This window comes from Ranitomeya imitator, chromosome 3, assembly GCF_032444005.1.
Source record: "Ranitomeya imitator isolate aRanImi1 chromosome 3, aRanImi1.pri, whole genome shotgun sequence".
In the NCBI taxonomy this organism is placed as follows: domain Eukaryota; kingdom Metazoa; phylum Chordata; class Amphibia; order Anura; family Dendrobatidae; genus Ranitomeya; species Ranitomeya imitator.
This window is the reverse complement of record NC_091284.1, coordinates 387,119,542-387,138,364: the sequence shown is the minus strand read 5'-3', so window position 1 is coordinate 387,138,364 and position 18,823 is coordinate 387,119,542. Positions and strand designations below refer to the sequence as shown.

General features: G+C 39.4%; 1 protein-coding gene across 1 annotated transcript in view; it reads right to left on the bottom strand.

Annotated features, from left to right (window-relative positions):
* CSMD2 (CUB and Sushi multiple domains 2) overlaps positions 1-18,823 on the bottom strand; it is a 1,686,610-nt gene that overhangs the window by 273,657 nt on the left and 1,394,130 nt on the right. Inside the window, exons 24-25 of the mRNA XM_069756979.1 lie at positions 17,201-17,392; positions 13,870-13,996 (exon numbers count right to left, since the gene is read on the bottom strand). Of these exons, the coding sequence (XP_069613080.1) occupies positions 13,870-13,996; positions 17,201-17,392 (319 nt within the window). The remainder of the gene's footprint in view (positions 1-13,869; positions 13,997-17,200; positions 17,393-18,823) is intronic.

Sequence of the window (18,823 nt, the reverse complement as noted above, 5' to 3'; positions counted from 1 at the left end):
GCCGTGATCGTTGGTAAGTCATTGTGTGGTCGCTGGAGAGCTGTCACACAGACAGCTCTCCAGCGACCAACGACGCCGAGGTCCCCAGGTAACCAGGGTAAACATCGGGTTACTAAGCACAGGGCCGCGCTTAGTAACCCGATGTTTACCCTGGTTACCAGCGTAAAAACAAACAAACAGTACATACTTACCTTCCGGTGTCTGTCCCTTGCCGTCTGCTTCCCTCACTGAGTGACTGCCGGCCGTAAAGTGAAAGCACAGCACAGCGGTGATGTCACCGCTGTGCTCTGCTTTCACTTTACAGCTGGCAGTCACTCAGTGCGGGAAGCAGATGGCAAGGGACCTGACGGACACCGGAATGTAAGTATGTACTGTTTTTTTTTTTTTACATTTACGATGGTAACCAGGATAAACATCGGGTTACTAAGCGCTGCCCTGCGCTTAGTAACCTGATGTTTACCCTGGTTACAAGCGAACGCATCGCTGGATCGGTTTCACACACACCGATCCAGCGATGACAGCGGGAGATCCAGCGACGAAAGAAAGTTCCAAACGATCTGCTATGACGTACGATTCTCAGCAGGATCCCTGATCGCTGCTGCGTGTCAGACACAGCGATATCGTATGGATATCGCTGGAACGTCACGGATCGTACCGTCGTAGCGACAAAAGTGCCACTGTGAGATGGTACCCTAAGAAAAAGAAGATTAGACTACAGGTTTCTAATTTACGATGATGATAATAGCACTATGTGCCAATTAATATATGCAGTACTCATTTTGTCTGGGGTTGGCTGGATGATAACTGTCAACGACAATGTTCAAATAAATTAACTTTCAAATGATTTTTTTACTCTGGCTAGTTGCAGACCTACTAACACACTGTAGTTAGTGATAGGCTGGAGAGGCTATGGTGCCTCTGAGAGCAACAATGAAAATGAAAGGAGAAGACTTTTTTCACAGGCAAACATGTATAAACTGTGAGTTTCAGTGCATCCCAAGTTTTTGGTTTTAAATTCACTGTCTATGCACCAACAATACATGAATGATTCCTTTAACACAGACGTGAGCAAAATGTGGTCTGTGGGCCAGTTCTGGCTCTTTTGCCATTTCTATTTGGCCATTGGATTGGGACAGCCAAAATGTTGGATACAGTGGCGTGTCACACCACGTGACTGCTCCCACTCAGCATGTCAATTTTACTGGTATCTTCAGGGTGCAGATACCGGTGAACACTATGATGGAACAGAAAGTTTCCTATTCCATCACTCTGCCTTTGCTACTGAGTCTCTGGCTATTGAACATAATTACATCACCAAACAGTGACTGGTTTGCGGACATCCAGTAGACACAATATACAAAGTGGAAGTGAATTGTTTTGTTTCCTTTTTCTTATGTAGTGTGAAATGTGGGGTCCATAATACTGTGTGAGAGTCTGTGGAGACATGATACTTTTGCTGTGAGCCATAGTACTGTGTGAAGGACTGTTTGGACATCATACTAGTGGAGGGGACTATAAGATAAGATTATACTAACCATGGGGACATAATACTACGGGGGCGATAATACTGTATTAGGGTTTGTGGGGACATAATATTTGTGTGAGTGCCATCATACTGTTGGAGGAACTGTGGGTACATCATACTGTGTGAGGGTTGGAGAATTATCATACTGATTGTGGGGGTCATTTTACTATGTATGTGACTGTAGGGACTAATAATCTTTGAATAGGTCTGTGGTTTCTATTATACAGTGTGTGGGGACTGTGGGGCTATTATACTGTGTGGGGGGTCTGTGGATCATCATACTGTGTGTGGGGTCATCATGCTGTGCGAGTGGAGCACCCGCCAGGGCTGTGGGGATACTCGACACAGGGTGGGTTCTTAAAGGGGACATGTCACGGTGGCAGTGACCCGGTCCATGGCCCAGGGCGACCAATAAAAGGGGATGAGTGGAAGGGAAATAAAGTTTATGAAAGTTGTTCGTGACACCACCTCTGGTACTTGGCAATAAAGGTGTTAGCCGACGCTGCTTCAGAGTCCGCTGGGGCTGATGGTGATGCAGCAGAGTTGGCATAGCTCTCCACAGATAGAGCTAGACCCCAGGGCAGCTGTAATGTTAAAGGTGATGATGGTGCTTGTGGTGCAGGATCGATGGCTCAGTAAATAAGTGTGAGGACATAGCGAGGTGCAGTTTCCAATGCTTTACTTACAGTTCTCCAGTGCACAAATGCCAGTCGGAGGCTGTGTTTTTCTGGTGAGTGGTCCAGAAAACTCCCAGGTAGTTTGGGGTGCACCTTTCCAGGAATCTTTTGATATGTCCTTTCTCTGGCCGTCTCACTACACTTCCACTTCTCTTGCCCAGCGTCTTTCCCCACAGTGTCCCAAGCCAGCAGCCGTGGACCTTGTTGGGCAACTTCCCTTGCTCTAATATGGCTGCTTTTTTGGTGAAGTATGGGTGGATAAGGCTGTGGCACATACAGATACCACATCCTCTGGTTATCTAGCTGAGTCCTTAGTTTCTCCACTAGTTTGAGGGCCGGTCCCTCACTGCGACCTGTTCCCTCCACTTCTGGATACGAGCCCCACAAGTGAACTGCTCACTACCCATGCCTCTAGGACCCCTTCTGTCCTCCCGGGGGGAATGCATTGCCAATGTTTTTGTAATAGCCATTTTATGTCCTCCCATTGGGTGTTGTAGGTGGAAATGAACCTTACCTGACCATCTTGTATTTCACAGGTTTTTTTGGGTGGATATACCAGTAGGGCGTAGGAAGCGGCAGGCAGTACCCCCCTTGTCTCTGCACCACACCACAGCACTTTACCCACATATTGGTTCCAGGTAATACTTATATACTTTTTTTGCTGGTTTTCCTTTGTTGGATGTGTGCATTGTTCTAACTGAATTGTATCTATCTGTAATCCCCTTAATCTGACCATCTGTACCTTTGGATTTCTCCCCACTGGGTGTCATCATATTATATATGTTATACCACATACCTTTTTTGTTGGTTTAGAAATCCAATTGATTTATAAGCAGGCTACGGTGATGCAATCTGGTTTTTAGCGTGTGGTGCCTTCAAAAACATTCCATCTACATGGTGGTCTGCTGTGCCCCTGTTCCTAAAAATTTCTTTGGAGGTCTTTTTCATCCCCTGTCTTTTTAAATTCTAAGTTTCATGTTCTAGGTTTTTATTATGATTATTCAATAAAAAAAATCTTTTAACCTTCTACTATTCCACTTCTCTTTTTTTTTCAGTCACTTTTTGCTAGCATGTAAACGCCATGCAATTTTGTGTTATTATGTATACTCAAGTGCAGGCCAAAATTTAAATAGGATAATGGGATTAATATTATCTACCACAATGACAGATGCTTATTTTTGCTGACCAGTTTCCTTTTAAGACCAGCCATAGTTCGTAGCAGAATTTAATCCATATCTAGTCCTCACGGCTCTGTGCACAAATCAGTTATCATTATCCCTTCCATTCATTTTTGTTAGTAAGATTTATTGATCACGATCATTGACATTTCGAGTGTATAATTTCACATACATGGAAGTTATTGTGCGCTTTTTAGATGCATCAGTATTGAAAATCTACTGTGGATTATTGTAGATTGTTTTGTCCGGTAGGACTGCAATATTATTTTTCACGTAACACGGGCTAGGCAGCACAATGTTACCATCAATGGCAGCAAATAAGGTGTGAAGAAGAAAAATTCAGATTGCGTCTTCAGTAGACCGTAACACTATGTGAAATGAACCAGTGACAGGGAACAGAGGGTGATAGATTATACACAGGTAACTAGCACAGATACTCTCTGAACTCCAAGTGGATCAATTCATTTACAGGTTCCCATGGAAGAATCTTCTGGGAGATTTCAGAATAAACATACTTCAATCATGGGCTGTTTTGATAGATTGTTCTGGTTCTCACTAAAAAATGCAGTAAATCTTCCAACTCCCCATAAAAAGAGCAACTGACAGGAAATATTAAGCATTTCTGTAGCCAGACTGGCGTAATACTTTAGTACACGGTGGCTGACTACTGTGACAAAGGACATTTATCGCGAAGGAGTCAAAACTAATAGGATGCACAGGAAAGTCAGCATTTTACATGTAAATAGAGGAGGAACATGATTACTACAAAATACTTTGTTGCACCTATTTCTTTTAAGGGTAGTTGTATGGCTTGGGCATTGCTATATTAAATGACAGGTTGCCTTCTGAGAGCCTGGTAAGGTTGACCATGATGCAGGCGGAACCCATGACCATCTGTGAGATGCAGGGAGAAATGTTCATGCTGTATTAGAAAGCGGGCAATGTATGTGCCATAACCAATAAATATTCTTTGTGTTGACTGATTAATGAGGATTTATCTGTAAAGAGCTGTGGCATTAATGGTGCTATATAAGTGAGGAGAATAAATAAATAGATAAGAGTTATACTTTTTGAGTGAGAGTAAATGGCTAGAAGTGAAGGGCAGCACCAATCAGCGTCTGAATCTCTAATTTCAGGCAGGTATTTTTTACTCTAAAACACTGAGGTGTGTCAGAAAACAACATTCATGTAAATCTGGGTAAGGAACTGAAGGGGCTGGGGTCATTGAGAAGTCGCCATTCTCAGGCTTCATGGACTAGCTATCTGAACAGCATGGTCTCCGGTTGGCTTTTGGCATGATTTTTTTCAGCATTTCAGAGAATAACATACCTCTCAGCAATGATGGAGCTAGATTCTGATTCATACTAGCTGTAGTTTGGTTAAACTGAAGACTCCACTTTTCATAACTTATTTTTTTGCATGGCAAATAATTTCCCACCACACCAATTCATAATTTAAATTCCACAATTTTCAGTGGGCCTTACCAGCTAGAAGCTTATAAATGGCCTCACTATTGCTCTTTGTCCACTTTTGTGAAAAAAAAAACAGGCTTCTAAAGTCAAATTTTACACTGACTACTCTGTATGGTGAAATCTAAAGAGATTCTTTGTATTCAACCTTTAACCCCCTATGCAAAGAACTGAACTTTGCCTCATGGGCTTCCAGGTTGTTTTTGCAGAGTAGCAACTGAATAAATGAGCAACTGAGAATAAACTAGAGGCATCCAATGGTAAATTCAGAAAAGTAGTATGGTATGAGGTGGGTCATTATGTAAATATGCAGTGAGGATACATAACCAGGTAAAATGTAAATATAATCCAATACGTAGGACTGGGCATAGAGAAAAACCTAGCAGGGTATTCTGGGAAGAGAAAAGAAAAGAAAAAGAAAGAAAGAAAGAAAGAAAGAAAGAAAGAAAGAAAGAAAGAAAGAAAGAAATATCCTGAATATATTAATAAAATGCTTTAATTAGAAAATCCTAGAAACCCGAACAGTCCTAATACTCTAGAATAGGTTTCTTTAAGGGTGACAGAATGGCTGTCATATCAACATACTATAGTGATATGATTACCGCCCTAGACAACTGAGTGTGATTTCTCAATGAAAGGTATTAAGGAATTCATCTAGAATGGACTTTTCTCTTTTTTGTTGTATTCCTAGAAAACCCCTTTGAATATGGTCCCAGAACTATTGATTGGTCACTGAGCTTGCCCACTAGTCGTTCTTCTAACTGGTTCCCCTGATTAGCAGGACTTTTGGATGCTTAGATTGGTCAGGAATACTCTTTTCGACAAGACTGGGTGGCCAAACACACTGCGCATTCGCTGCCCAGAGTCTCTGCCATTGCCCCCAAGGAAAGCTAGAGTGGCAACGACTGGCAGTAGGTTTGTTACCGCTAGATAACGGTTATTGTTCTGTAGATGATGCTTCAATGTTTAGTTTCACCCAATGCACTATTGACCACAGCAGACTGAGGACTCGCTTTGAGCTGTCATGTGAGGAATCACATACAAAACATCACTGTAGAGTAAAATATTAGGCTGCTTATTAGATCAGCAGCAAATTTACATGAATATTGCTAGCTTTCAGTTCAGTATTGAAAACCCCATCAAAACAGAACCATTGGAGCAGATTTACTAATTTAACGACACAGAAATCCTTAATTCACTGTTATGTCTGTTTGAAGAGTAGGAATGGGGCCAGGTAATACCTTCTTTTACATATGCCTCTGAATTCAATGCACTGCTGATTATGTTGTATCATCTTGAGGTTGAACATGCTACAATTTTTTAAAACTAATCTTCAAAAGCAGCTTGCATTTCGCCATGAAGTGGTTAAATAATTGAAATTAATCCTTCCATTCCCCAGGAAGGGCGTCAGAGTCTTTGCTTGGCACGGAATAAATTTCCTAACAAATTATTCCATTTCCTTCGCCGTCCGTCACACACAGTTTATGCCTCGTGAAAAGTAATAAGAGAGCCTGATCTGAAATTCAATTGTTCAATTTCTTTGTGTGCGCGATCAACGGAGGAATTCCTGTGCCATTCCTGAATCCCTAAGAGCGATATCTTCCATCAGAAGAGTGAGGGCAATATTCAGAAATGATAATATAATCAGTCCATCAAACATTTCTTCTAAAGACATTTATAGGCTTTAACATCTAAAAATCAGATATCGCCAGATTCAAAGGGAAACATTTTAAACTAGTAATACAGAGGTGGCGTTCTATCACAGGCAGAAGTGTCACTTAGTTCTGAGCAAATGCATTGTGTTCCAGGACCCTCTGGCAATGAGCGGCTATAGAAAGACCCTCCTTTTTCTATTATTAGCTGATAAATCTTGACAATCTTACACAATTAATCAAATACAACCTTCTTTTGGCATTAAAGCTTCATCGGCTCAGAAATGAAGCATATTACAATAGAGGCTAATAGAATCTTGACTTCATAAACCTGTATAAGACACCAGTTGTAAATTATGCAATGAGTCACTGCACGTCGTAAATGTTCTCTTAGGCTACTTTCACACTTCCGTCTTTTGTCCTCCATCGCAATCCGTCGTTATGGGCAAAAAATGGATCCTGCAAATGTGCTTGCAGGATGCGTTTTTTGCCCATAGACTTGCATTAGCGACGGATCGCGACTGATGGGCACACGTCGCATCCGTCGTGCGACGGATCGATCGTGTTTTGGCGGACGAGACGCACAAAAAAAGTTCAATGTAACGTTTTTTTGTGCGACTTGTCTGCCATTTTCGACCGCGCATACGTGGCCGAAACTCCGCCCCCTCCTCCCCGGACTGCAGAATGGGCAGCGGATGCGTTGAAAAACTGCTTCCGCTACCCAGCTATTTCACAATGTCCATCTGTACGTCGGCCCAACGCATTGTGACGGGCCCGTACCGATGGAAGTGTGAAAGTAGCCTTACTTGTAACTCAGCTACAGAATTCGAGATTTAACACCGATCACATTCCGCATATAGGCATCATGGAAATGAGAAGCATTTGGTACGCCTGAACTCGGATGTGGCATTGGAACGTTTGGGCTGATGTCATTGATAAAACCGATGAATACTGTCTACAGTAATCCTTGCTCCTGGTTGCTATTGATACATTTGTTTTGCTTTGTACGTAACCTGTAAATCCTATAATTTATGCTGTGAGAGTCACAGCAACTTAATCCAGAAACAGAGCAAAACATATCAGTTGGGGAGCTAAGATAATTTTAAATGCTTGCAAAACAATTTTAGAATTCCCTGAACATTGACAGTGATTAAAAGGTTCAAAAGTTGCTGCGCAGCTATCACAGCTAAAGAAAAAATGAAAAACGACAAAGGCATTTCTTAGAGGTTTGACAAACTAATGGACAAACTAAAGTTCCACCTTTGAGTAACATTGACTATGCTGTCATCTTTTCCTATATTATGCTGTTGTAAATTATTATTATTAGTTTATTATTTTTTACTGTTTTGCTGTTGTAAATTATGTTGTTATTATTTTATTATTGTTTACTCTGTTTTGCTGTTGTCAATTATTATATTATTATTAACTTTTTAAAGACCTACCCTTTTTAGCCATTAGGACACATCATTATGTTTTTCACTTTTCCATTGTCATATTTCAGGTGCCATAGCATTTACATTTTTTGATGACGTAGCTGTATGAGACAATGTTTTTTTTTTCTGTAATGAGTTGTATTTGTCATTGGTAGCATTTTGGAGGTACGGTATACAAAGATTTTTACCTAGCTTTTAGTAACACTTTATAGGGATAAATAGAAAAAAAAACAGCAATTCTGTTGTTGTCTTTTGATGTTTAAACTTGCTAAAGTTGTGCTAGACAAATAAATTGTTAACTTTATTCTGATGGCCAGTACATTTACGGCGGTATTAAATTTTAGTTTTATTTAAGTTTGTGCAATGAAAACACTTTGAAAAAAAAATTGTTTTTTGTGTCGTCCTTTTCTGAGAGCCACATGTATTATAATTTTCTATCAACACAGCTCTATGAGGGCTTTTTTTTTAGCATGACAAGATGTAGCTTTCAGTAGTACAATTTTCTCATAAATACTGTACAACTTTTTGATTTATTTAAGTTATTTTTTTACACTTTTTTGGAGAATAGAAATGGCAAATCTGGAATTTCTTTTTGTTAAATATAACCTTTATTCTATAGTTCAATATGACGATACTCAATTCATATAGTTTTTATGTTTTACTATTTGCAATTTTTTTTTTTTATAATTTTTTGGAGTGCTTGCCATATTCCGAGACCTTTAGCACACATTTTTCTGTAGATAGAATCGTGTGACGGCTTACTACTCGTGGGACAAGGTGTTGCCATATGTGGGTCCATAAGTCTTATTCTTTTTCTGATTAGCTGTAATGCATTGCCAACCTGGAGGTCTTTGCCATAACTCCAGTTGGCATAGCAGCAATACTTTGGCACCCTGTGATCATGCTGCAATAGGCTTACAGGGGGAACAATCTTCCTCTGTCAAACTCCTCATGTACTGCTGTCACTAATGACAGTGGAAAATGAGGGGCGAAACTACGGTGATCAGTGAGAGAATTGATCCTAGCAGTTAGAGCAGAACCCTGGCTGTGAATATCACTCGAGCACCAGCAGTTGATCGTGCCAGTACAGAAGCAGTACCAGCTGATCAGTACGGAATGGTATGGAAACGTTTTGGCACTCCTGGTCACAATTACTGTAACTGTGAACAGTTAAGCAAGTTGAAGATGAAATAAACTCTAAAAGGACTAAAGTTAAAGATGACACATTTCCTTTGTATTTTAGGCAAAATAAAAAAATATATATATATTTTCATCTTTTTCATTTTAAAAATTAAAAAAAGGAAAATGGGCTAATGCAAAATGTTGGGCACCTGCATGGTTATTACATAGTAGCACCCCCTTTTGAAAGTATCACAGCTTGTAAATGCTTCTTTGAGCAAGACATGAGTCTTTCAATTCTTGTATGAGGGATTTTCATTCATTCTTACTTGGAAAATTCTTCCAGTTCTGGAAGAGTCTTGGATTGTCTTGCATGAACTGCTATTCTGAGGTCTAGCCACAGGTTTTAAATGATATTCAGATCACCCGACTGAGAGGACCCTTGTAAGACCTTCACCATTTTCATTTTCAGAGTGCTAGACAACTACTTAGAAGAACCCATGGCTTCATTTTTTTTTTTACACAAGGTTGGAGAAGGCTGGGTTTTTATAAAGCTGGGAAATTTGCATCACCTAGCCTTTCTTAACGATGAGAGTGAACAAGCCATAACCATAAGAGGCTAACTAAGGTCTGAAACCTTGGTCAAAGGTATCTGAGCACACAAATCTCCAAGGGTGGCCAAAACTTTAGCATTGGCCCATTTTCCTTTTTGTAATTTCTAAAATGTAAAAATATGAAGAAAAGTAAATAAATTAAAAAAATATATATTTGCCTAAAATGCGAAGGTAATGTGTCATCTTTAGCAATTATTTCATCTTCAACTTGCTTAACTGTTCACAATAAGAGTCATTTTGATCAGGGCCCAATCTTTAACATGCCACTGTTCAACTGCATCAGGGAATAACACAAAGACTCAATTTATAGGGGGACAGATAGATAGCAGAGGTTCCAGCAGCAAAGCCAGGCTCAATGTGAATGATGAGTGATATTGTGTAACTAATAATTGTACTAATGAATTTGAATAATAATTTGAAATATCTAAAGTTAGTGTCATTTAGACACGGTCTGCTTACTAGATACCAGTGACTGTATTGAGTTTTTTCATTTAAAATTCAGAAATTTCAACTGCAAATGTTTACATCACAAAGTGTGCGTGTCGCAAGTAATTTTCTTTGCACATTTTTTTACTAGTCAAGAGATACAATTTTAACTCTGACTCTGACTTTCTCTTACAGTACATTATAAGAAACAAAGGCAATGAGTTACCTAAAAAAGCTATACTCTTCTGGTGGGAAACAGCTACTGTCTATTGAAGACTCATCTGCAACTGACATTTATTGTGAACTCTCTTAGTCACCTGAAGGTGAACAATAGCATACTAACTGACATCCACTTTGCTATGCTTGAGCATACTCTGCTCGAAGCGTTGTCTTTTGGTTTTTTTTTCTGGCTGAAACTACAAAAGATACTGTAGTACTTGATTGAACTTAGAGGAAGAGATGGAAGACAGATCTATTAGAAAGGGCAAAGGGCTTGTATGAGAGAGAGATAGAAGAAGCCCTTAAATGAGTACCATTAAACCTAAAAGGACTAAAAGCTGGCCAAATAGGTTATCTTTATACAGTATCGTAGGTGACTCATCCATAATATTTTTCTATATAACAATGAATTATATGTTACAATTACTAGCTCTAATTCCTAAAAGAAAAGTTTCTTCTGACAAACATATGTAGTAAAAGAATAAATATGTTACTTAAAATACACATTTTATTCTAGTTTTTACAGAAGTAGAGTTTGTAAACATCACATGCATAGCCCTATGCCACTATCAAATGTCCTAAGTGCTGCGGCAAGCAATGTTAACAGAGTAGTGCTGCTCAGCCTCAATCATGTGGATGTAGTTAACATGAAAAAGCAGACAATCCATGATCAAAAGTGATGCTGTTTTTTTATTTTATTTGGGAAATGGAAATGGCTAACTCGAGTCTTAATTGGGACCAATGCTTTCGATTCCGATAGAGGTCATGATTAAGTTGGGAACTCATTAACCAGAGAAATTTGACTTTAAAATTAAGATTCAGTTTTCTTGAATCAATATCATACCATTTCTCAAAAGGAATATTTATCTACAGTGAAAAAGTGTTTGCCTCCTTTCTGATTCTTTTGCATGTTTGTCATACTTAAATGTTTCAGATCACAAAACAAATTAAAATATTAGACAAAGATAACACAAGGAAACACAAAATGCCGTTTTTAAATGAAGGCCTGTAGTATTAAGGGAAAAAGAAATCCAAACCTACAGGGACCTTTGTGAAAAAGTGGTTGTACCGCTCCTTCCCCCTTAAAACGTAAATTAACAGTGGTTTATCACATCTTTGGGAAGCGGAGTTAAAATTCCCTTGCCACACGCAAAATGAAGTAGACCAAAAGTTCCTCAAAAGCTAGATATCATGCTGCATTACAAAGAAATTTTGGAACAAATGAGAAACAAAGTAATTGAGCATTTCACTGTGAGTCCAAGTAGTAGGGAATCCTGCAATCAGATTACTTAAACAGGACCTTTCACTGGATTTATTAAATTTAAATCAAGTACCTCCTCCAAATGATGCAGCTCTACTGATTTTGGAACAGTTTTTCTTTTTCTTCTGTGCCATTCCATTCCAAAGCTATGCCCCCGGTAATAATGGTGTAAATTTTCCCATTTCTCAACTTAATTGGCATATATCACAAAGATTCTCTGTGAGCATTTGGTTTTTTCTCTTCTGATGCTGGACAATCAGTACACAGCTGCTCCCACAGTGAAGTTCTGTGGTATTCATGTCGTTGAATATTTTTGTTTTTGGAGAAAGGAGGAGCACAGAAAAAAAGAAAAACTGTTCCAGAATCAGTTTGGAGCAACCTATCGGAAGAGGTACTTTTAAATTAAAAATGCAGTGAAAAGTCTTCTTAAATACTGGGTGAATACATGACAGAAGCTGCAGAATGACTTACTCCATCTAAGGCCAGAGTCACACTAGTGTATAATATGGACGAGTGCTATGCGAGAAAACATCGCAAAGCACTCGGACCAGTGTTAATCCATAGGGCAGCTCACATCACCGTGTTTTTGTCGGGTGTATTCCATGTGCGTGTGAAATAGCAGCATGCTGCGATTGTATGCGTATATCGCACGAGTCTCGCCAATGCATGTCTATGGGTGCGAGAAAAAAAATCGGACACCACACGGACCATTCATGTGACTTGCGAGAAATACGCACACATTTTCCTTATTTCAGCCCATTGAGCCATAAAATTCAATGGGGAAAAGCAGTGAGAAGTGTACTGCCATACGCATGTCATACGGATACATAGGTGCGAGAAAATCGCATCATCGCATTGCAAGTGCATGACACATGGATGACCATAGGGAGAACATTTGTGCAATTCTTGGGCGAGAGAATCGGATCAATTTTTGATACGTTGCATCTGACTCCGGCCTAAAGGCTCATTCGGATATCTGTGCAAATTGGTCGAGACCACAATGCACAGACTGGCCACAGCTCTCTCGACCTGAAGGTGACAACCCCATAGAAATACATGAAGCTGTCACACTCGGGTCAGGAGAACTGTGGCCAGTTCGTGCATTAGCAGACTGTGCTTGAACCAATATGAATGGGCATCTCACGGAGCATCAAGCACTATCTACATCTACCTCATTTTGTATACAAAACATAGCAACTACATTGAGATACAGAGATGGCCACCCAGGTGTCACTTAGGGCTTCTTGCTTTGCTGTGATCTCCAACCATTGTAGTTGTATATATTTATAAGCAAATATGTATTTGTGGCATTTAATATTTTATCTTCTAAAATCTACTGTTTGACTAGAACACCAATTTTATGGCTCGTGCAGATTTACGAGGCATAAATCCTTCCCAACGGCTGCAAAGTCCACTTGAGTATACACAGCAGCTTGAGTTTTTTTTTGTAAATATCGTTAACACTGAATATATTTTACAATGGAAAAGCAAGCTCCACAAAGAAACAAGAATTTATTTTTTCTTCTAGTAATAGCATAAAATGTGCTCGGTGTTCTGTCAGGGCATTGATTGGCATGCATGTTTTCAGTCTTCTGGGTCAACAATGCCTTTTTCTACTTTCCATTTGTAAAACTGGAAAAGTAAATAACTACGACAACCAATAACAATAAAACATCTCTGACAATTTAGCAGCAGCTTGGCAGGCCTGGGTAAAGGACATTCAGCATACACTGGAAAGCACTGACAACTTGACACACTACTTAACATGGTGTTTGACAGGAACCTACCATAAAAAAGGTTAGAACCATTAAAGGTCAATGTGGTTGCAATACGGGCCGGCCTTCTAGCTAGCATGGCTTTCATAAAGCTAAAGCTCCTGCAGCAGTTTCTAATAAGATCGCTATGATCTGCCATATTGGACACACCACCCACATTCATTTATGGGAACAGCAATAGGATCGGGGTCCGACAAAGAAATAATAAAAGAGTTTCATGTTCTAATATTCACCATTTGAATCATATTTTTTTATTTCACTTGAACAAGTGGCTCATTATTCTATTCGGGAAGAAATGAACATTTTTAACTTTCCAATGCAAGTGTCATCTACTGAGCTAGGCAAACAGTATGACAGCCGGCAGACAGCACAATAAAGAAGTCTTAATACAAAGGACGGTGATGTTGTTCTTTTTACATTTTTAGTGAGACGCATCCAAAACTTTCCTTATTTGCTTCTCGTTGCCACATGCTGTTGTTTTTAACTTATGGTTTATTAATATATGTGTATTGTCTACTTACCCGATGGTGCAGCCAGCATCTGCTTCAATAACCCACACACAATTGAGGTTGTGATCATAGGGTGCAGGATACCCAGGAGACAATACTCTGCCCACTTTATCACCATGGATAAGACCTCCGCACTCAGCTGTAATGGAAAACATAAAGATGGGATATTTTGTACTGAAAAGTTATACAACTAACTAGTTTACCTTCTACATTAATTCTTCACCTTGTACAAGATCTCTGCTTTCAGTCACACTACAGGACAAGGACACGACAAGGAGAGACCACTTGGGTAAGGGCCTGTCCATGTTTGTGTTATATGTGATGATGACCACACAGGCGCCAAGCTTATTACAAAATCAGGGGGTCATCTATGGTCAATACATACAAATTCTGCTGGATATTTAACTCAACACTGATTTGTATTTTTGTGTGAAGAAGCCCTTACTTATTTGAGGTGCTAGTTTTGCTCATGTGAGTGAACAGTCATTTGACCACATGTATGAGCTTGGTATACTTGTGGTCACGTACTGAATTGAGGGAAGCAGAATGAGTCTAATTGACAAGTGACCCGAAGTATGCAAATCTCATACATGGGGTCATGTGACCACAGACTAGCATAGGAAATCATGACAATGTGCTTATTACACACAGCCACTATTCAGAAGATTGCAGCCGTGTAGAGTGAATTGCAAGAGAGAATAGAGTAATACGTCCACCATGGAGTAAATTTATCACAAAATTTTATTATAATTTAAACAAAAAAGACACTTACATATTAATGGCATAATTGCCAAGTGACAGAATTATAGCAAAGGAAAACAGGTGCAGCAAAGGTACCACACCACTAAAACAGTGCAATAAGGATATTTTTGCTTCCATGCATATCAATATAAAGTGACAATGCAGTAATGGGTCCAATCTATATCAAAATAAAGTGACAGTGCAATGATGGATCCAAAAACCCAGTGTGGTCACATCAGCATAGATACAGTGTATCCTCAAGTGAGGTATTTGGTATTTGTCTAAAACTGAACATTAGGCCACAACCTAGTCACATAATATTAATCCTCTTATCCATGGCTGTAAGGGGTGCCGCACATGCTGCCCCGACGCGTGTTTCGCGTGGGCTTCTTCCAGGGGCTACTTACTGCTACTGTTTACTCCATGGTGGATGTATTACTCTATTCTCTCTTGCAAGTCTACAATCTGGTGGGAGTATATCCACAGCTATGAGTGGTTTTGGCAATTAGTCGAGCACCACTGTCTGCACTACGTGGTCTGTGCCTAAAATTTTGTATTGTATAGAGTGGCTGCAGACTTTTATCCCCAGCCTGGACAACCCCTTTAACAAAAATGTAAAATCTTCTTAATTGTTTAGTATTTTGGTCACAGTAATACATTGTGATTTATGAGTAGTCATTTCTAAAAACACAGATAAAACATTAAGTTCATTAAAAAAAATACTCTCAAGTAGAAGACCAGTAAATATATGTATTGCAGGGTGCGTTATGTTTATGATCATGCTTGATGAATACGTCGCAGAGACTTTGATAACATAGGTTGCACCTTTAGAATATTGTTAGCATTAATCTGTAATGAATAAATTAAGAAGTACCGTAACTTACAAACCTTGATGTTTTATCTCTGATAAGTTTTAGAATAAGTGTTGGGGGCTTGAAAAATACACTATACAGACAAAAGTGTTAGGACACCTAAAAATGACACCTAAAGCCTCATTTATGACATGACGTTCTATATCCATAGGCATAATAAGTAGTGGAGTTCCCTTTTACAGCTAAAACAGCTTTAACTCTTCTGGGAAGTCTTTCTGGAACATACTGGAGTGTGTCTTTGGGAATTCTTTTCGCTCATCCTGAAGAGCATTTGTGAGGTAAGGAACTAATGTTGGACAAGAGGGTTGAGCTCTGAATTTCTGTCCTAGTTCATTCTAAAGGTGTTTGATGGGCTAAGACCTGGGCTCTAACAGGCCAATTATGGTCTTCCACAGCAAACACATCCAACAAGGGCTTTAAAGACGTGTTGTACTTTGCGCACTTGGGCACAGTCATGGTTGAACAGAGAAAGGCCTTCTTTAAATGGTTCCCACAATGTTAGAAGCATACAATTGTCCAAAATGTCTTGGTATGTTGAAGCATTATGATTTCCAATCACTGGAAAGGGTCTAGTCTAACACCTGAAAAACAACCCCATAGCATTATCCCAACTCTACCAAACTTTACAGTTGGCAGGTAATCTTATCCTGGTTTTCACCAAACCAAGACTCATCCATCAGTCAAACCGTGAGAATTTATCCATCACTCCAAAGAACATGTTCCCAGAACTCCAAAGTCCAGTGGCAATGTGCTTTACACCACTGCATCTGGTGCTTCGCATTGTGCGTGGTAATGTAAGGCTTGCATGCAGCTGCTCAGTTTTAGAAATCCATGTCATTAAGCTCCCAGTTCACTGTTTTTGGACTGATATTAACACCAGGGAAAGATCAGAATTCTGCATTTAATGTATCAGTAGAGCGTTAGCAATATTTATTTACTATGCGCTCAGCACTCGGTGACCCCGCTCTGTAACTTTACGTGGTCTGTCACTTCATAGCTGAGTTGCAGTGATTCTGAAAAGCTCCTACTTTTCATTAAAATCATTCACAGTTGATCGAGGAATGTTTAGGTGGGAATTAATTTTATGAACTGACTTGTTACAACAGTAATTCTTATTACAGAACCACGTTCAAAGACAGGGAGCTCTTTAAAACGAGCCATTCTCTTATAAGTGTATGTAAACCGCACGGTGGCTCAGTGGATAGCACTGCAGCCTTGCAGCACTGGAGTCCTGGGTTCTAATCCCACCGAGGACAACATCTGCAAAGAGTTTGTATGTTTGCGTGGGTTTCCTCTAGGCACTCCAGTTTCCTCCCACATTCCAAAGACATACTGATAGGGAATTTAGATTGTGAGCCCCATCAGGGGACAACGATGATAAAGTGTGAAACCTGTAAAGTGCTGCGGAATATGTTAGCGCTATATAAAAATAAAGATTATTATTATTATGTAAAGCCTGACTGTACAGCTGGTAGGTAGATTTTATATGCCTGTGGCAATGGGACTAAATAAAAAATCATTGATTTAGATGTGTGTTCAAGTATTTTCCTCCATTTAGTGTATGTGCTCCATCCATTACAATGCATTTGTGATAGACAACTGGCACAAGGGCTGATAAATATACGGCATTGTACTGTATGACCAACTCGTCTCTGTATTGGTACTTTAACTATACTCAAAGAATATCAAAATGTCAACATTTTTTTCCATAAAGAAATAAAACTTCATACCTATACACAAGGGGAGAGGCTGATCCCAGACTCTCCGCTCTCCAGTCAAGCACATCAAGGAGCGGCTGCCACGTAAGTTGTAGCCGGGATCACAGCTGAAAGAGACAGAGCTTCCAGCAAAATGCCCCTCGTCTTTGTCCTTGTATCCATACAACGGTGTCCCTGGGTCCTCACATTTAATCAACTCAAAACCTGCGGAGTCAAGACAAGGACATTAAGGAAAGACATGATAATGCTGCAGGATTGACCAGTCAGCCTGCCGAGCTGTCACTTTGTCAGCTGGTGGATAATTACAATTAGTGCCAGGTTTAGAGGCATTAAGTGTTGGAGAAGCAAGACGGTCATGTCACTATGTCTTCAGAGACGGCCATGAGGGACAGTAGCAGATTGCATACATATTACATAATGAGTGATTTATAATCACAGATAAACCATGTGATACGAGCACAGACACAAATAATACATCGGACAGTAATAAGTCATGGTCACTTGCTATCTTAACCCTGGTGAAACAGGCCCTCAGTCTTTCCTTTGACAAGCAATTAGCTACTGGATTATAATGTACGTGTTCATTTAGTAATGAACGAGCAATATCCCTATGGTGGATTTTGGTGGAATTTCTAAAGGAATGGCTAATGGAAGAATATGGCGGCAACGTATTCTAGGTCACCCCGAAAAGCAGGCCCCAACTTCAGCTAATTATTATCTGCTAGGAAGTTTGCAGCCCAAGTAATTGAGAGTTTGGTTTGAAGTGTATAGTACATGAATATTTTATCTGGAACATTTGAGACTTTCTTGCTTCTTCAATAGATAAATTTTAAGGTTAATAATGTATATTTAAGCAGACATTTGCTTATTCCCTAATAGGGTGATTTCTTAGTTTATTACTATACACTGTAACGTTGAATAACATATTTACATATTGTTCAAACTCGCGGAAAACTTAAATGAAAGCGCAAAAGACATTAATGCGATTCAGTTGCAAAGCAATTGTTTGAACCCGGTACTGAACTTATGTAAATTATTTAATTAATCTTTTCAGATGGTCGTTCGTGCATTTTTTATTTTATTTCTGGATTGAATTATTTTGGAACATGTATTATTTGCCTGCATTGGGTGTAAAAATCTTTATTGGAAATATGATGAAGGAAATGTGGCAGGAGCTGTGTGATCTGACACATTTTGATCCCATAATGAGGTTGCTTATTAGGAACCGACACAAAGGACAACATGTCTGCTTCTACCAATATTTTCTTGAAAAGATGGTCGGTAATGAGACAAACCTCAAATGGTTGCTTCGTCTCTTCTATGGACATTTACAATTAGCTACAGCATCTGGGAGAACATCTTTTAACCAAAAGGCCTGTCAGTCTCTTGATGTGATTAGAAGAAACAGTGATCTGTAAAAGTACGACTCCTAGCAAAAATTACGGAATCTGCAACACTAAGAGATTGTATTCCTGTCTTTTTTATCAACTGATGGCATTTGTTTTCCATATCAAGAAGATGAAAAAAAAAAGTAAATCGCCTAGTTAAAGTCTAAAAATGATAACTAGTCGGAAGCCAAAGGGAGTGCGTACTAACTAGCTGCTGGACTTGGCAAAATGAAAGAAAACAGTTCCA